General features: G+C 36.7%; 2 protein-coding genes and 1 long non-coding RNA gene across 16 annotated transcripts in view; 1 reads left to right on the top strand and 2 right to left on the bottom strand.

The window, feature by feature from the left end:
* The window catches only part of CLGN (calmegin), a 40,259-nt gene extending 34,406 nt beyond the window's left edge, over positions 1–5,853 (top strand). For 6 of the 8 annotated variants that reach the window (XM_081540613.1, XM_081540617.1, XM_081540616.1 and 3 more), the window contains 4 exons: positions 984–1,109; positions 1,718–1,877; positions 3,102–3,202; positions 5,560–5,853. In XM_081540613.1, coding sequence (XP_081396739.1) covers positions 984–1,109; positions 1,718–1,877; positions 3,102–3,202; positions 5,560–5,640 — 468 coding nt within the window. In that variant the 3' untranslated portion in view covers positions 5,641–5,853. Of the gene's footprint in view, positions 1–983; positions 1,213–1,688; positions 1,878–3,101; positions 3,203–5,559 lie in introns of all 8 variants that reach the window. The other 2 variants (XR_014068642.1, XR_014068643.1) reach the window with 1 other exon arrangement.
* LOC145526050 (uncharacterized) lies at positions 436–5,197 on the bottom strand. Its single transcript, XR_014068654.1, has 2 exons — positions 5,087–5,197; positions 436–1,618 (listed from the first exon to the last, which is right to left on the bottom strand). It is a non-coding gene; the product is annotated as an uncharacterized LOC145526050 (long non-coding RNA).
* A 5,292-nt stretch (positions 5,854–11,145) lies between the features above and the next one.
* SCOC (short coiled-coil protein) overlaps positions 11,146–17,194 on the bottom strand; it is a 38,914-nt gene continuing 32,865 nt past the window's right edge. For 3 of the 7 annotated variants that reach the window (XM_081540669.1, XM_081540666.1, XM_081540672.1), the window contains exons 2-4: positions 14,560–14,631; positions 14,111–14,194; positions 11,146–12,678 (exon numbers count right to left, since the gene is read on the bottom strand). In XM_081540669.1, the coding sequence (XP_081396795.1) occupies positions 12,536–12,678; positions 14,111–14,194; positions 14,560–14,631 (299 nt within the window). In that variant the 3' untranslated portion in view covers positions 11,146–12,535. The remainder of the gene's footprint in view (positions 12,679–14,110; positions 14,195–14,559; positions 14,632–17,194) is intronic. The other 4 variants (XM_081540670.1, XM_081540667.1, XM_081540671.1 and 1 more) reach the window with 2 other exon arrangements.

Here is a 17,194-nt window from a genome sequence, read left to right as displayed (position 1 = left end):
TGAGACTTAATATCTTGTCACTTTATCACTTTAAGGCCTAAGTGGGAACAGAAATCTAAATCTTTATTCATTTTAACTACTTCACTTAGAGGAATACAGAAATTTTTAAAATTTAATTACTATGTTCTAGTTTTTTTTCCCAAATCTTAACACTACTTAGGAAACATAAGCTAAATATTTCAACACAGTGCATCTTGGAAATCTATCTATCTTTAAAACCAATTACTGTAAAGAAAAATGTACCTTATATTAGGTTTCTTTGACTATTATCAAAAACCTCAAAAGAGTCAATAAAGGTAAAAGGATTCTTATTTTGAAACTCTTTTAACTAAAACGTTTGATGATTTTAGATTTTATTTTAATAAGGAAAACAATTTCCTTCCTGAAGGTTGTGTGTGAAATTTGTTAAGAAATATGAAAAAAACATAGCTATTCTTAGGTTGACTTTTTTTTATTTTAGTAAGTTCTTTAAAAGTACAGAATGAGTTAGAGAGTTTACTTCTCAATGAACCAAATAATACATCCATGAAGAGTAGTACTGTCCTGAAACTTACCAGAAAAGGAAACTGTCCTAACTCTTGCTGGAGAATTAGCAGTATTCACCTGTATAGTATATTGTATCTTCTACTACCAAGTGTCAAACTGCAGTGCATGTGAATAATTAAAGATTGTTTAAGGGACTTCCCTGGCGGCCTGTGGCTAGGACTCAGCGCTCAGTGCAGGGGTCCTGGGCTTGATTCCTGGTTGGGGAAGTAGATCCCACATGCCACAACTAAGAACTGGCATGCCAAATAAACATTTCTTTTTAAAAGATTGTTTAAACTTTACCAAGTACAAAATGGAAAATATTTTTTGTCTTATAAATTTGACTCTGTAGTAGAAAACTGCCTAGGTGAAATAAGTTTTTTTGTTTTCGTAGGCTGTATTTATGAATGAAGGTTTATAAAATCTGAATTGCCTTTTTATGCTTATTTCTTTTTTAGCCTAGTATATTCAAACAATTGATGTCAGCTACTGAAGAGCGCCCGTGGCTTTGGTTCATTTACCTTGTGACAGCAGGGCTTCCAGTAGCATTAATTACTTCATTTTGTTGGCGAAGAAAAGTAAAGGTAAAGAAAATGAATTTCCTTCAACATTAAAAAAAATCTCTTATTGTTTAGGAGTTCTATAAATGGAGTCAGTGGTTCTTAAAAGTAATAAACTAAATTTCCTGTAAGTTTTTACTGATAGTTCACTGTGTATGATATCAGTTCAGTTCAGTTGCTCAGTCATGTCTGACTCTTTGCAACTCCACGGACTGCAGCATGCCAGGCTTCCCTGTCCATCACCATCTCCCGGAGCTTGTTCAAACTCATGTCCATCGAGTCGGTGATGTCATCCAACCATCGCATCCTCTTGTTGTCCCCTTCTCCTCCTGCCTGCAGTCTTTCCCAGCATCAGGGTCTTTTCAAATGAGTCAGTTCTTTGCATCAGGTGACCAAAGTATTGGAATTTCAGCTTCAGCATCAGTCCTTACAATGAATATTCAGGACTGATTTCCTTTAGGATGGATTGGTTTGATCTCCTTGCTGTCCAAAAGAGTCTTCTCCAACACCACAGTTCAAAAGCATCAGTTCTTCTGCGTGTGTGTGATATCCATCGTTGCAAAAAAAAAAAGTTTTTTTTTTTAAATAGTGCTTTGCTTTTAGTAAAAATAGCTCTTGTTAAACTACCACAGAAAACATATGAAGATGTGGATTTCAAAAAACTGGACGTGTGTAAACCACAAACAAAGGGAGCACTGGAGCAGGAAGTGAAGGAAGAGAAAGCAGCCCTGGAGAAGCCAGTTGACTTGGAAGAGGAAAAAAAGCAAAGTGATGGTGAAATTGTTGAAAAAGGTAAGACAGTGATGGTGATATATAAAGGGGACCCTGGGCAGAGCTCATTAAAAACAGTAGATTAAGTGGGAAACACTAGCTGTTGCATTTGTCTGTTGTTAGATTTATACCATCTGAATCCCCAGGAGTGAGTGGCTGTGGTGAACAGGAGTACCATCCTTGCCTGGGTTGTACCTGAACAGACATTGAGTGTATGAGTTCTCTCTTCTAGAAAGAAAGAGTTGTCAGAATTGCTCAGTTGCTTCAGAACCTAGCAGCTATCAATCCCATATGTCATAGCTTTTGGCAAGGGTTTTTCTTGCCTCTAAGGATGAGATGGGAGGCACAGATCACAGCTTCTGGGGAAGAGTAATTGGTTGAAGACAGGTGACTACAGCAACAAAATCCATACCAGGGGCTGTTGTTTATCAGTTTATCATATCAAACCAGTAGTTTAATCTCTTCAAAGGATTGCTGAATCATATGTCCCCTCCTGCCCTCAACTAAACTCCAGAAGATGTTAGAACTGAAGACAACTGTGGCTTTTTGGTATCTCTCCAGTAAGACTTCCTTGTACACATCTAGGTAGCAATAAAACTATTGATGTTTGCCAGATGTCCCAAGCCAGGCTCCAGAATGAGCCCTTTATAACCTGCATTATATTTTGAGCACTATTTTTAATTTAATAGTTGATGAAACAGTTGACTTAAAAACCATGCTCTCTCAAAGCACACGTGTATATTTACGTATTTATGTGTATACATACACACACATATATTCTTTGATTTTCATTTCACATACAGACGGAATGCTTTAAAATTCTTTAAACCTGACCCTTTCCTCAGATATGATGATATATTTATTGTTGTTGTTCAGTTGCTCAGTCATGTCCGACTCTTGGTGACCCTCTGGACTGCAGCATGCCAGGCTGTCCTTCACTATCTCCCAGAGCTTACTCAAACTCATGTCCATTGAGTCGATGATGCCATCCAACCATCTCATCCTCTGTCGTCCCCTTCTCCTCACACCCTCAATCTTTCTCAGCATCAGGGTCTTTTCCAATGAGTTGTGGTAAAATAACGAGTACTTGTATTTAATTTTCAAAAATGTCTAATGGAAGAAATTGCTTTCAAATATTGGAATTTAAATGCACTCCTCCACTTTTACTTAATACTTTTAAGTAGAAAAATTCTAATTCATTGAGTCTTTTGCCTTGAATAAAATCTGTTTAATAAAAAATTCTAGAAGAGGAAGGTGAACCTGAGGAAAAGAGTGAAGAAGAAATTGAAATTATAGAAGGACAAGAAGAAGGTAATAAATCCAATAAGTCTGGATCAGAGGATGAGGTAAGCATCTCTTTAACAGAAAATAAACTAGCTTCTGTATATGATTATTAGTCTATAAAAATATTTTAATAAAAGTAGTGATCTCATTTGTGAAGAATTTTTTGCCATATTTTCTCCCAGCTTTCTTAAGAGCATACATATTGGTATAAAATGTATCCATAAGGAAAGCACGAAAAAACTAATTTATATCCTCCTATTGCCTAATGAAATAGTATAAAATAAGCCTTTGGTTTGCAAAATAGAGAGCTGCTGCTAAGTCGCTTCAGTCATGTCCGACTCTGTGTGACCCCATAGACGGCAGCCCACCAGGCTCCGCCGTCCCTGGGATTCTCCAGGCAAGAACACTGGAGTGGGTTGCCATTTCCTTCTCCAGTGCATGAAAGGGAAAAGTGAAAGTGAAGTTGCTCAGTCGTGTTCGACTCTTAGCGACCCCATGGACTGCAGCCTACCAGGCTCCTCCATCCATGGGATTTTCCAGGCGAGCTACATCTGTTTAAAAAAAAAAATTTTTATTAAAGTGTTTTGTTGAAAGTTGTAATAAGCAGACCAATTGAATATTTAAGAGGTAAGTATGTTTATTATAAGGCAGTCTTCTTTATAGCCATTGTAAAAACATTCTGTCACATTTATATTTACTGTAAAATTTTAAAGGACTTCATTCATTGGCTAGTGGAGTACTGTGTCTAGTGGTGTTTTTCTCAATCTTTAAGCTTGTTTTTTTCATTAACTGGATATGTCTGCCCTTTTTTTCCCCATCCTGATGTATAATAAAACTTTCCACAGTGCCCTTTTTTTTTTTTTTTTTTTACTCCCCCTCCCCCACAGTGCCCTTTTTTATAGTCAGTTATGAAATCAGAATCATCCAGGGTATAATTCAGAACCAGAGGTTTCTTTTTTCTTTCTCTTTTTTTAACCTACTATATACCCCCAAATGGAGAAGGCAATGGCAGCCCACTCTGGTTGTCTTGCCTGGAAAATCCCATGGATGGAGGAGCCTGGTAGGCTGCAGTCCATGGGGTCACTAGGAGTCGGACACGACTGAGCGACTTCACTTTCACGCCTTGGAGAAGGAAATGGCATCCCACTCCAGTGTTCTTGCCTGGAGAATCCCAGGGACGGCAGAGCCTGGTGGGCTGCCATCTATAGGGTCGCACAGAGTCGGACACGACTGAAGCGACTTAGCCACAGCAACAGCAGCAGCATACCCCCAAAAGCCTGTTTTCTCTACTTCTCTGGCCTTTTGAGAGCTGCATAATCTTAACCCGACAGAGTCACTGTCCCCGTCACTCTCATAGCTTAGAGGTAGGCAGGGTAAATGTCCATGATGCCTGCCCTGGACTGTTGTGTATGATGAAATAAACATTCTGTTTTGTCTGTTTGAAGAAATCACCCAAATAAACATCTGTTTTTCTTGTTTTAAGGGTTTTCTAAAGCTTATTCTGTACATATGCCTGGTTACTAGTCTTAACTGTCTTGTGAGTTTTTAAATGGGTTTGGGGGATTGTTACAAATATCTTTATTGGGAGGGATCTGGGTGAAGAAAGTTTCTTGCAGAACATAGTTTTAAATAGTCTTTTTTTCCCTCTGTTATACTTTTAATAATAATACTTGTAATTATATATGGAACACTTATTCTAGTTACATTTTGCTTTGTAAAAAAATATTTTGTGTACCTTTAAAAGCATATTAATTCCATGTTCCAGTCTTTTAATCTTTTATGCATTTGTCAGTGAGCTAAAATAAATCAATTTTTATATAGTATAACCTTGAGAAATAATTTTAACTATTTTGTATAATACCTCCATTATTTGTTATACAAGTTTAATTTATGTACAAATGATTATTCTGGAAGGATAAGAGTTAAAGAATAGAAAAAACCCAAACCATAAGTTTGATGTTTCCGTTTTCCTCTCTCCTAATTTTTCTCAAGTACTATGTGCCAGAAGTTCTGGAAGAGTCTCTGTAAAACCAATGCAGAAGTTCATTATTAGAAACATTGTGATGGTATAGTTAGTGGTTACTATCCACAGTGAAAACATTATGCAGCCTTTAATTAATCATGACATTAGATTAAGTTGGAAATCATGAGATAAAATCATGAATTGAGCTGTTAGCATTATCCCTTGTCAGATGCATATTTGACAGGCAGAGTTACTCTAAAAATGTAATCATGGCAAAAGATGAACAAACTGAAACACATCAATTTATATACACATTTTTGACTGATCATTAATTAAAGAAGTGTAAAGAATTTGATTAGAAACATGTATTTTAGAGAATAAGAAATATTTTATATACTACTGTCTACTAGTTGCCTACTGTCTGAAAATAAACATTTTCATAATGTTTTTTCCTAGATGAAAGAGGCAGATGAGAGCACAGGATCTGGAGATGGGCCAATAAAGTCAGTACGCAAAAGAAGAGTACGGAAGGAGTAACCTGTATTCAAGTATTTTTCATTCCTGAGAGAGCAAGTTGGCATTCTCAAGTCGGTGTGCCAGAACTGTGCTTGAGTCAATCTGCACATCCCTTTTCTACTATCTAGCAATGTTTTTCTTTCAGACATTTCTTTTAATCTTCTTTTTCATAAATGAAAAACCTTTGAAGTTACCTGGCCTTTGAATTTAGAATAAAAGAAAAGTGTCACATTACATGTCAGATTTTAAGAGATTAATATCATTAGAGGTTACAGTTTTCATAGTTTGGAGAAAGTTTTGGTTTCTACAGAGCAAAATAATATGCAGCAGCTTCACTGCTATGGGACAAGTCAGTTATTGGAATTTCCCCTTAAATGGCTATACTACAATATACCTGGTAGTTCTATAGTATAAGTGAGAGAGTGTTCTGTTGTACAGAGCTAATTGCAATAAAGTTTCTGTATGGCTGTTTGGTTCTACCAACAACTGAAAGTGTTGTATGTGACCCACATTTACCTAGTTTGTGTCAAATTATAGTCACAGTCCATTGTTGACTTAAATTACAGAATCCTTTAAAGAGGTGCTTTGTTGACAGACCAGTCAACAAAACAGAAATGTATCTCTCATTCGTAGAATCACTGATTAATAGTGTAGCATATTTACATTTGAATAGAGATAAGAGGTTTATCAAAATGAAATGGTGTACAGATATTTTTCAAGCTGTTATAGTTGTTTTGTGCCAGAATGGCTTACCCTATTCACAAGATTGCTTATGCCTACATTGCTCTTAAAAACAAAATTTAAGTATTTCTTCTTCTTTAAACAATACCCGCTTTAATTGGTAAATTATTGGGGTCTGATCATTAAGAGATTCTAGTGGCTGATAGATATCGATCATCATGTTTTGTATTTTTATCTTTTTTCTGACAAATTCAAATCTATTGTCTTATCTAGCTTTAAAGCTCCTTCTATGGTAGATAGACTATTGTTCCTCTTTTTAAAATACCGCTGACCCTTGAACAACACAGGTTTGAACTGCATGGGTCCACTTGTATGTGGATTTTTTTCCCTAATTAATTTCTACAGTACTTCACGGTAGGTAGTTGGTTGAATCCTCCGATGCAGAATCTGCAGATAAAGACGGTCAACTGTGGGACTTGAGCACCTGTGAATTTTGGTATCTGCCACAGGTCCTGGAACCAATCTCCTATGGATACCAAGGGATGACTGTAGGTACCAGAAGTTACAGAAGTGCATTATAGTAGAACTGTATTATTCCGTTTAACATATCTAAGAGTTTTTCATGTTTGGGTGATAAACCCTTTGGAAGGTGATCTAAATCTTTTGAGGCCATGAAACTACTTTAGTCCTATCTTGAGAACTCTATACTAGTTGGGTGATATTTTGGATTCCTTCGTGAACATACACATCCCATCATTGGGCTAGCCCCCTCCCCACTAATACATCTAAAGCTCATGTATAAGGAAAATGAGTTTCTAGCTTCTTCTCTGACTGAAGGAAGGAAGCCAAATAGCTAGTGTAGCCACTATTCACTCCTTATTTCAGAGAGTGAATTGAAAGTGAAAATAAGTGCTTTATTCATTGCTGTGTTCTGAACTTTCCATATATTGTTGGTGGACAATCTTAATACATAGCTAACCATCCTTTGTATTTATTTAATACTAACTAAACCTAACACATCTTGCAAGGACTCCTTTTCTTGCTATGTACTTTAAGTGAACTAGACATATTGAATGATTCTAGATGAGAATGTTTCTGAAAGTAAACTACTACTTCATGAGATAAATTTTTATGGGAAACTTCTTGCTTGACAAATGTCTTGTATATGATGTTTTTTCCCCTAAATATTTATTAAAGCTTTTTAAAATTTCTTCATTGCAGATTCATTTAAACTTTTAACATTTGGTTAAACTCCATGAGCTTGCAATGGTAAAATCTGAGCAACCAGTTTTGCCAGTTCACTGCTCTTTCCTGTGGGTGTCCCCTCTGTGAATGTACCATTGGCTGATAGGTTTAACCAAAACTTAAAAACGTATATGCTACATTCACTCAGTAGACAAAGCACAGAGTTTTCTTTAATAATGAGATAATTTTTCCTTCTACCACCCTAATCTGACTCTATTGTTTTAAATGATTTAAGTTTCATCCTTTTCTCTAATAAAGGAGAAAAATTAATGTAGTTTGCTCTTTTGTTTATTTTTTGGGGGCTTTTTACCTTGATATTGGAGCTTTCTTTTTCTTGAGATTTTTTTTAAGGTAGCCTTGCTTCCATTGGTCATTCCTCTAGAAAGATACAGACTACTAGAACTAAGAGCTTTTTTGAAGCGTCAGTCCACATTTACAAGAGACAGAAGATGAAATTCCTTACATGTTAATATTAACTACTAGTAATTAATTTAATGAACCTTAGAAATTTAGAATACTGATTTAGAAAACTAATACATTTTAGTGAAAACTCTTCAGAATACTTAAAACATAAATATCTTACTATAAATTTAAATATACTCTAGGCATCTGTGAAGTTTTTACTTTTGTCAATTGTGGTTATGTTTTTAACTTCAGCAGGATTTAGAGATGAAATATCAGATGGCTAATGTCAGATAACTCCTTAAGTCTCATGTAAAGAGTTTATTTAAACATAGTAATAGCATTTCTACATAAATTTTAAGAATATCTTCCCAAAGTATAGCTCTCATTTCCATAGTACGGTAGCTGTGAGGAGTTCAGGAAATAAAATTATCTCTAATCTGACAGGTCAGATGAAGTAGGTTGATGGGAGAAAAAAATGTGTTTTTGAATGCGTTTGGAGTTTGTACAGAGATCGAAATGCATGAGGAAGAGCAATGGTAATTTTAGAAAAAGATGGGCAACAGGGTAATTTTTAAATGATCTTTTAACACCTAACATGGTATCATATCACATTTTATATTTCTTAAATGAATATAATTTTACATCCTTTGTAAAATTTTGGATTAAAGTTTTAATTACTTAGACTAAATATTTGGTAAGCCATCTACAGATAATATAGAAAATTTTAAAAGAAGATAAATACATTATACAGTTGATTACAATGTATTACTTTAGCTTCTGTCATTGCTCCTTAATACCCCTTGCATTGTATGGTAAATTAAGTCCTAAGGCCAAGGTCAAGTCCTAGTTATAGTAAAAATCGTCAGATTTCATTAATCTCCTTGATTTAAGTGAAATAGTCTGTAGCGTGTCTTTTGGACAGAGTAGCTAAGAGGCAATTAAATCATTCTTCCAATTCTTAACCCTTTGATGTTAGTCCCATTCTCTTTTCTTTCATGATTTACAAGTGGTCTTACCAACCACTAGAGGGCGTTAACTCAAGGTAAAGTGAAAGAAAGTGAAGTCGCTCAGTCGTGTCCAACTCTTTGCAACCCCATGGACTGTAGCCCACCAGGCTCCTCTGTGCACTGGTTTACCATCTGTATGACAAGCAGGTGGGGCATGTATTTCAAGTAACATTTTATCACCTTCTGGGTTAAGAGCTGTAGGATGGCAGTTGGAAAAGCCAGAATATGAAATGAATTGGGTGTGCCCTGATGCTTACAGCAAGAAGGTATCACAAGAAGGAACTTAGCCGTTTCCAAGCAGAGATGGACGGGAACAGAGAAAAATCATTTATTAGGTACCTCACAACATTAGAAAAGCTAATTGCTTCTGTACCCTGAATGGCAGAAGTTCAGCACTGTTTTCTTTTCGAGGTGTGGGAGGTAGAAGGGGAAGCCCAGTTAAGATTTCTCTGTCACCTGTTAGGCATACAAAGGCACCTGGCCCTGCAGTGACACCTGGGTGCTGCATTCCCAGTCCTGTTTTCAGTTGGTTTCAAAGTAGCCTCCATTCAAGGAGGCGGGGTCCATCCAAGGAGGCGGGGTCCATTCAAAGAGGCTGAGTCCTGTGAGGAAGGAAAGCAGGCAATCTTGGGAGAATTTGGTCTAGAAAAGAGCATGATTGTGATTCCCAGCATATGGAACTGAAACATATAGACAAGTCTATTTCTGAGGGAAGTGTACAGCCCAAGAAATGTGAGCTTGGCCTTCAAACGATGGGCACCAAACTCACGCCAGCGAGAAGTGGACTGTTTTCATGTTAACCTGTGCAGGGAATACCCCAAAACACTATTTCAGAGTCCCGAGAAGGGGGTGGGGGGTGATGGGTAAGGAATAACTTTCCAGCTAGGGGGAGCCATGGAGGGCCAGGAATAAGGGAAGTCCCTTGCCAGAGATTACACTCAGGTCTAATCAAGGAAACTTTGTCCACTATGAGAGACAGAATCTTCCAGGGTGTCTCTCCCAGGAGTATTCCACAGTGACTTTGATGTGTTTCCCTTTGTTCCATTTTCCAAATTGAGAGTTATTTGGGTATCCTATCCCCACTACACCATTATAAATGGACAGAGCAAATACAGTAAGTCCCTCACATATGAATGAGTTCCCTTCCAAGAGCAAGTTGCTAAGTCCAACTTGTTCATAACTTCAACAAAGTTAGCCTATGTACCCAATTAACACAATCTGCTATGTGTCACAGCTTTTACACTTGCTTCCTGGGCTTGAAATTAAGATGCTGTAGTACTGTATACAGTAAAGTACACAAAAACAAGCACTTATAGAGGGTACATGCAGGTGACAATATACACTAGACATGTGAACTTATGTGACTGGACACGCAAAGGCACATTCGCATCTTTGAAAGTGCTTATGCAGGGGAGTTACATAATCTGTCATCAGTTTAAAGGTGGTCAGACTATAAGGAGTCACATCTGCAACTGACAGACCTTGATAAGAGATCCTGGATTTTGCACCAGAACTGGACAAGGAGGAGCTGAGCATGTAGAAGGTTGGGCACAGATACCTCACAGCACGAGAAGGCTGCTGCCACCTTATCCTCTGCTTCCATAATCAAGTTGTAGCTGGAGTGCGGCTTCCAGCCAGGGGTTACATTTCTCAGCAACTCTTGGATGTAGGTTTAAGTCAATTCCCACACCCTTCGGAATGTGAGAAGACATGAGCCATTTCCAGGCAGGCCCAGCCCATAAAACCCTGCATGTGTTCACTAGGCACTTTCTGCTGTGAATCTGAATAGAGAAAACTAATGTGACTTGGAAGCCATGGCTGAAAATGGCAGAGAAATCCCCAGCTCATAAAGCCTACTAGTTTATAATGCTCACCTCAGAACCATTAGCTGGAAGAGAAAACTCCCATATATTTAATCACTGTGTTTCTTCTTAAAAGAGTTTAGCCTAACCTAACCTAAAAAATGACAACCACCTTTCTCCTGGCAACCTTGGATCCTTCTCTTTGAATTCTTTGCTTTTATTTTTTAAATTAATGTATACTATCATTTTTTAAAATATAGTATTCCCTTAAACATCCAGTAACTGATACTTAAGTAATCCTGTGGCTTTGAACAACCCTGAATATACCACACTGCACCACTATATGTATCCCAGTTACTTAGGCAACTATATCAAAACACACACAGTTTTTGAAACAGCTTTTTATTAAACAGCAAAGCGTAACTGCAACACAATTTTAAATATTTGAAAATTAGGTCACAAAGAGATGCAAAATATTTGCAGTATGACTACTATATATTCATACAGCTAAAGTCATCAAATCTTACACCAATACAAATAAAAGATTATTCCATGATTAGCCTAAATTTAATAACTATAAACTATATTAGTGGATTTCTTTTCCTATTTAACATTTTAATTAACACTACTGATTTCCTTACCAAATGGAACCTACTAAACTAAATTTTATAAAACGGTTAAATGACTAAAATTCTGCAAACCAGTAGTTGGGTTTGCAGAAACTTCTGGGAGAAGTAGATAAAATACTGAGAAAACATCAATTAGTTTACATGTAAAACTCTCCCATCTTAATCATGACTCTGATATTAATCCACTCTTAATGGACTTTGCAGAGTTGATCTGCTGAGTACTACAAATAAACCTGAGACCAAACTCCATTCTCTTCCAGGTGTGGTTTACATAAGGTTAGCCAAACTTAATCCATTTTTTAAACTCTTCCTTCCAAAATCCAATCTGTGCCAGAGAGAACATAAATCTGGAGTAGAAACATTTGGAGTTGGTTACAGGTACTTACTAAGTACTTTTCCCACCCTATTTCTATTTTTCCTCAAAATTTTCTATTTCAAACACACACACGACCAGAACTCATCTTTTCAGATACCAAGTGGGTTATTTTGTGCAAAGGAAGTTTTTAATAACAAATCTTCATTTTATAGCCTCCATTTTCAATTAATGAAAGAGGAAGCTACTATCCTTACTACTAAACATAATAAATAAGCCCTAACTGAGAAAGTATCTTATTTTGGTTAAGTTTCAACAGTTAGAGTTCAGGCTACTCTCCTAGATGATTAGCTACTGAAATTACTTTTTACAAATGTGAAACCAATTTTTCCTTAGGGGAAGGAAAAACAGGAAGAAAGCAAATGGAAAAGAGGCACACGATGGTAGACAGGGTACATAAAGCTGTGCATTCAGTACATGATTTTGGTTAGTTTTTCACAACACGGTAGTTATTTGCTTGTATCTCTATGCCTATAATATAAGACAATGCTAACCCTATAAATCAAATTTGATAAAACATTCATTTTCAAGTTTCATAAATATATGCATTTCTAATTATAAAGTCTCTACATTTGCACATTTTCATAGACTAACAATACACAAACTCATGGAAGTCTTCTGTTATGCTCTTAATTTTGCCTAGATCTGACATTATCTTCATAAATACTCAGTGAAGCCACAAACAAAAGTACTGTAACTTTTGGAATCTATCCAAGTTTTAAAGAAAGAAAAAGATCAGCAGCAATTCCGTAAGACATAAGAGATATCAATCCCTTATTTTCTTTTGCTTTTTGTGTCAGTTGTTTGGAAAACACTAGAAGCTGACATGAGGTTTTCTATATACTGTCCGAGAACTTGGTTTTCTGATTTTAGCTTCAGATTTTCTTCCTTAACTGCATCTACTCTTGCAGACAAATCTATATCAAAAATTAAAAAGCGCATTATCAATAAAGTGATAACAATGACTCCATAGTACAAAATGCTTATTAAGATTTACTCTTAAATACCACAATCCTTGAGTTCTCTGTTTTTAAATTCAGACTACTTTAGAAGTTATGTAAACAAAGTAAGCTGAGTACGAATCAATAGCCAAAATTCCGAAAAAGAGATTTCACATTAGGTTAAATGTTACACTTTGCAAACAGCATTTTTGTTAAGTAGTTAATTCTTAAAATGGCTATGTTTTTAAAATGTGAAGTTTGGTTCATATCTTAGCACCATAAAACCATAATTCTTTACTAGAAGTGTTTAAGAAAATGTAGTAGGTGAACATAACTAAATTTACATACTGGATATAGGCAGTCAGTTTCCAAGCAATTCATCATTTTGTATTTTTGCATTAGCAAGAAATTCAAAAGAGCAGACCTTGACAATGAAAAGAGATACTATTTCTATTCAGTCACTCAGCAACTAAGTTACTCAGTGCTTTCTAGTAGACAAGTACTTTCCTAGTGGCGATAGTAACAAAAAAGGTCCCTGCCCTTAGAGAGCTGACACTGTAGTGTGCATGTGAGCACATGTGCATTTAGGGGGCTCAGGAGAAAAAGCAAGAAGGATAAGGATCATAGGAAGCAAAGGGAAGTAGTCCTTCTATACAGTGTAGCCAAGGACAGCTATATTGATTAAGAAAATTTCACCAGAGACCTAAAGGAAGTGAGGGAACAAGTCACACAGATATGCAAATGACGAAGGCTTGAGTCAACCACAGGGAAACAGCAACTGCTAAGACCCTGAGGAGAAGCAAGGAGGTTGGCGTGTCTAAGGTAGGATGACTGAGTCAAGAGTGTGACAGGACTCTGAGAGGTAAAAGGGAAGTAAGAGACTTCCAGAGGGGGACCTGGTTTTCATTACCCATGAGAAGGGAAGCCACTGAAGTGACATGATCTGCTCAACCTGATTTAAAAAAACCACCACCTCATAAATTCGTCCAAAACCAAAAGATATTTGGTGCAATTAGATGTGCAATTGACTTTATACAAGACATTTAGAAAATGAAAAGACTCAGGTAAGTTCCCTTATAATCTCTGAGACTAATACACTGTTTTTACTTTCATTTAAACTTTATTAAAGTGGACTTAATAATACCATGCAGGGACTTAAAAGGGGCGCTCCTATTATGTTAGACCTTCAAGAGGGAAGCACAAGAACACTACTGGACTTCCTTATTGAGACAGATCTGTGTTTTAAAAATCACCAGTCAAAGCTACAGGCAGGAGAAACAAACCATTGAAGTAGACTTTGAAGTTTATACATTTTAAAACCGTGCAGAGTAACAAAATTTAGCAACATAAATGCTTACAATTTCAATACCTGGATGTTAGTCAAGAAAACTACAAAATGCAAGCTAACCTTCAAGTGTGTGTTGGAGTTCCAACACTTGATTAATAAGTCGTGTTTTTTCCTCCAGTTCCACCTGATTTTCAGCATCAACTGCTGTAATGAAAAGGTTCAGATTTACTATTATTAACTACCATTTGTGTAGTATAGCACATAAAAGATTTGCAAATGTTTTGCTTTTATTATCTTCCTTGACTTATACAAGAGCCCTGTAAAATAAAAGATGCATCCCACACGACAGATGACAACACCAAAGTGAAGGTAAAGTGTTTCACCAACATCTCACAGTTAAAGAATGGAAGCTGCCTTCAATTCTTTCTAGAACTAGACAGGATTATAAATAAGTACAACTGGCCAAGATCCAAGCCTTCCTTCTAAATACTGCTTCCCTGCTCTTTCCCCTGCTTAGTAAAGCAATGTGTGTGCCACAAAACATATAAAAAGGAAAACGAAGAACATACCATCCATGTCAGCGTTCATCATCCTCGGTAACAAACTTCTGCGCCTTGGATACAAAATTCTTGATGAATGGTCTGCAATAAGAAAAAGAAACAGATATCACTCAGTCCAAAAAAGATATTAAACCTCCTTTACACATAGCATTATTAATTAACTAAATACAAATGGAATAAAAATAATGCTTGATAAAACTACCCCAACTCTTCCCACTTAGCCAGCCTTAGAGCTGTTCTCCCTCACATCTTTTACACATGGTTTTAATTCTCTTGTTCTTTGTACTTCAGAGAAAGTTTTAGGTAAGACATATAGATGGGCAGAGATGCACACACACACACAGATGACCCTTCAACAAGGTTTTGAACCATGCAGGTCACTTACACTCAGATTTTCAATAAACACTATTACAGAACTACTCAACCTGCAGTTGATTCAATCTGTAGATGTGGAATTGGATATATGAAGGGTTGACTATAAAGTTGTATGTGGATTTTCAATTGTGCGGAGGGTCAGCACCCCTGATCCCCTTGTCGTTGAAGGGTCAACTGAATAAAAATGTGTGTATACACACATGTCTACTGATACATAAATCCAGACTGATCACAAAAATTTGTCCCCAAAATTCTATAAGCTATTCAATCCTTTATAGTATTTGAAGACCAGACAAATTACTCCTCTCCATTCAACCAAAGTGTCTGCATAACTGAAGAGGAAGGGTGTTAGTAGTGAAAACTTCACTTGGCCCTTGCCCAAGGGAAGAGCACCTTCACACCACTTCAACTACTTGTCTGGGAGGGACGACAGCGGTAACAGTCGAAAGCAAAACTAAGTGACTTTGGGACTACTCAGCAATAGCAGCCTTCAACTTGGCTATTTCCCTTGTTACATAATACAGGTATCCCCAGTATTTTTTCTTTTTTAATTTTACTTAATGCTAGTGCACTTGTATAAAAGACCTACATTACGACCTGTTTTTGCTAAACAAAAAAAAATCTGCGAGAGTTTTCACTTTCATGAAAAAAGGCAAAAAACAAAAGCCTACAGTGTTTGTTTAGCAACAGGGTGTTTGAGACAGCGCTCATTGCGAGCAGTGAGTGCTACCACCAAGCTCCTGCCTCGAGAACTACACTCAGCATCAAGCTGCCATAGCTCTGCACTGTGTCTGTGAGCATCTAAACTGTCTGTGAGCGTCTGTCCTTTATCTCTATTTTGTGCATCTGTTAGCAAGGTGTGTCCTAAGATAACTGCTTCATCACTTTATGCCATTTCAGCTTGTAAGAGGTAGGAATGGTCTCCTTTCAGAGAGCAGGAAGAAACCTGTATATCAAATGCTCCAAATACCTAATATTCAGTCTTTTTAAAAATACACCTGAAATAGGATTTTCATGACAGCTGAGATGACACACAAGTCAAAGTAACAGATAAACACAAATCAATGCACTCGATTTTAAAGTCAGATCTAGTATAGGGATGGGTTATACTTTTTTGCCTCTGTTTTCATCTAATACTAAAACCAAAAAGTCTTCCATAAAAGCAAAGTGTTCCAGACTGATTAATGTAGTAGGTAAGGAAAAGAAGCCTGTTTCTGAAATTCTGGCCACATATAACCCAAATAATAGAAAAATCTATGCATGGCTCATCAACAGCTTGACTTTGTCTGAAAAAATTTTAAAAGGCAGTAAAATGGGGTGGAGGGGATTTATTAAAGGAAAAATTATTCTCAGAAAAGCACATCAAGATTGGGGTGGAAGAAGAGCACAAAATCAGGGCACGAGGACAGTGCTACAGGATGTATCACATAAAGCAAGAGCACTACTCACATCACAGTCCATGTAAGACTGCCCTGAGGGCTGAACAACGCAAAACCTGCCCAACTATACATAGCATCCCTGTGCAAAACGGCATTCGCCTTTAATAAAGCAGACGAGAGCATTATCAGCTGTCTCTACATGACAACAAAAAAAAGACAAGTAGCCCGTTTTTCTTACTGTGATGTGATCAAATAGTTTGGTCTCAAAACACTACTAGTACATATTCTAAGTCTTTCAGGAAATTTAGAGTAATAAACAGATTTATTTTATATATGGGATCAAAAGATTTGTTGAGCTCTTCATAGCAAAGTATTTTAGCCATGGATTTTATTTCCTTCAAAATAGGACCAATTCTCAAACTTTGCAATGCCTAAATTAGCACAGTAGTATGTCATAATATGCACTCAACACAAGATTGACTTTTTCAACTATAAAATTCTTTTTCTCAATCTATAGTTACTATCCTATCAATCCAATTCTACATCAAGTGTGCTCTTAAAAGAGTTCATTTCCAACTCCTGCTTGTACACATAAATCCAAATCTGACATGAAGAGAGAGAGACTCCACACTAAAGTATCCCAAGTGTGGGAATGCTGAAATAAACATGGGTGCTTAAGGCTTGTCTGTTCATCCAAAATGTACCTTAGCTCTCCACAATGGATACAATTGTCTGGTATTCCTCAATTCTGACCTAAGCTGAGGTCAGATCTCATAAAACTTTTTCAAAAGTCACAGTTAAATTTTGGTGCCTATCTTCACCTAACCTTGGTCAGTAGAAGAGAATCTAGAATTATTTTGATAATTAAGTCCAGGGAGCAGAAGTATGGA

Source organism: Giraffa tippelskirchi, chromosome 11, assembly GCF_054371585.1.
Source record: "Giraffa tippelskirchi isolate mGirTip1 chromosome 11, T2T-mGirTip1v1.2.pri, whole genome shotgun sequence".
NCBI classification, from domain to species: Eukaryota; Metazoa; Chordata; class Mammalia; order Artiodactyla; family Giraffidae; genus Giraffa; species Giraffa tippelskirchi.
The sequence above is the reverse complement of the archived record's forward strand: the minus strand, read 5'-3'. Positions and strand labels throughout refer to the sequence as shown.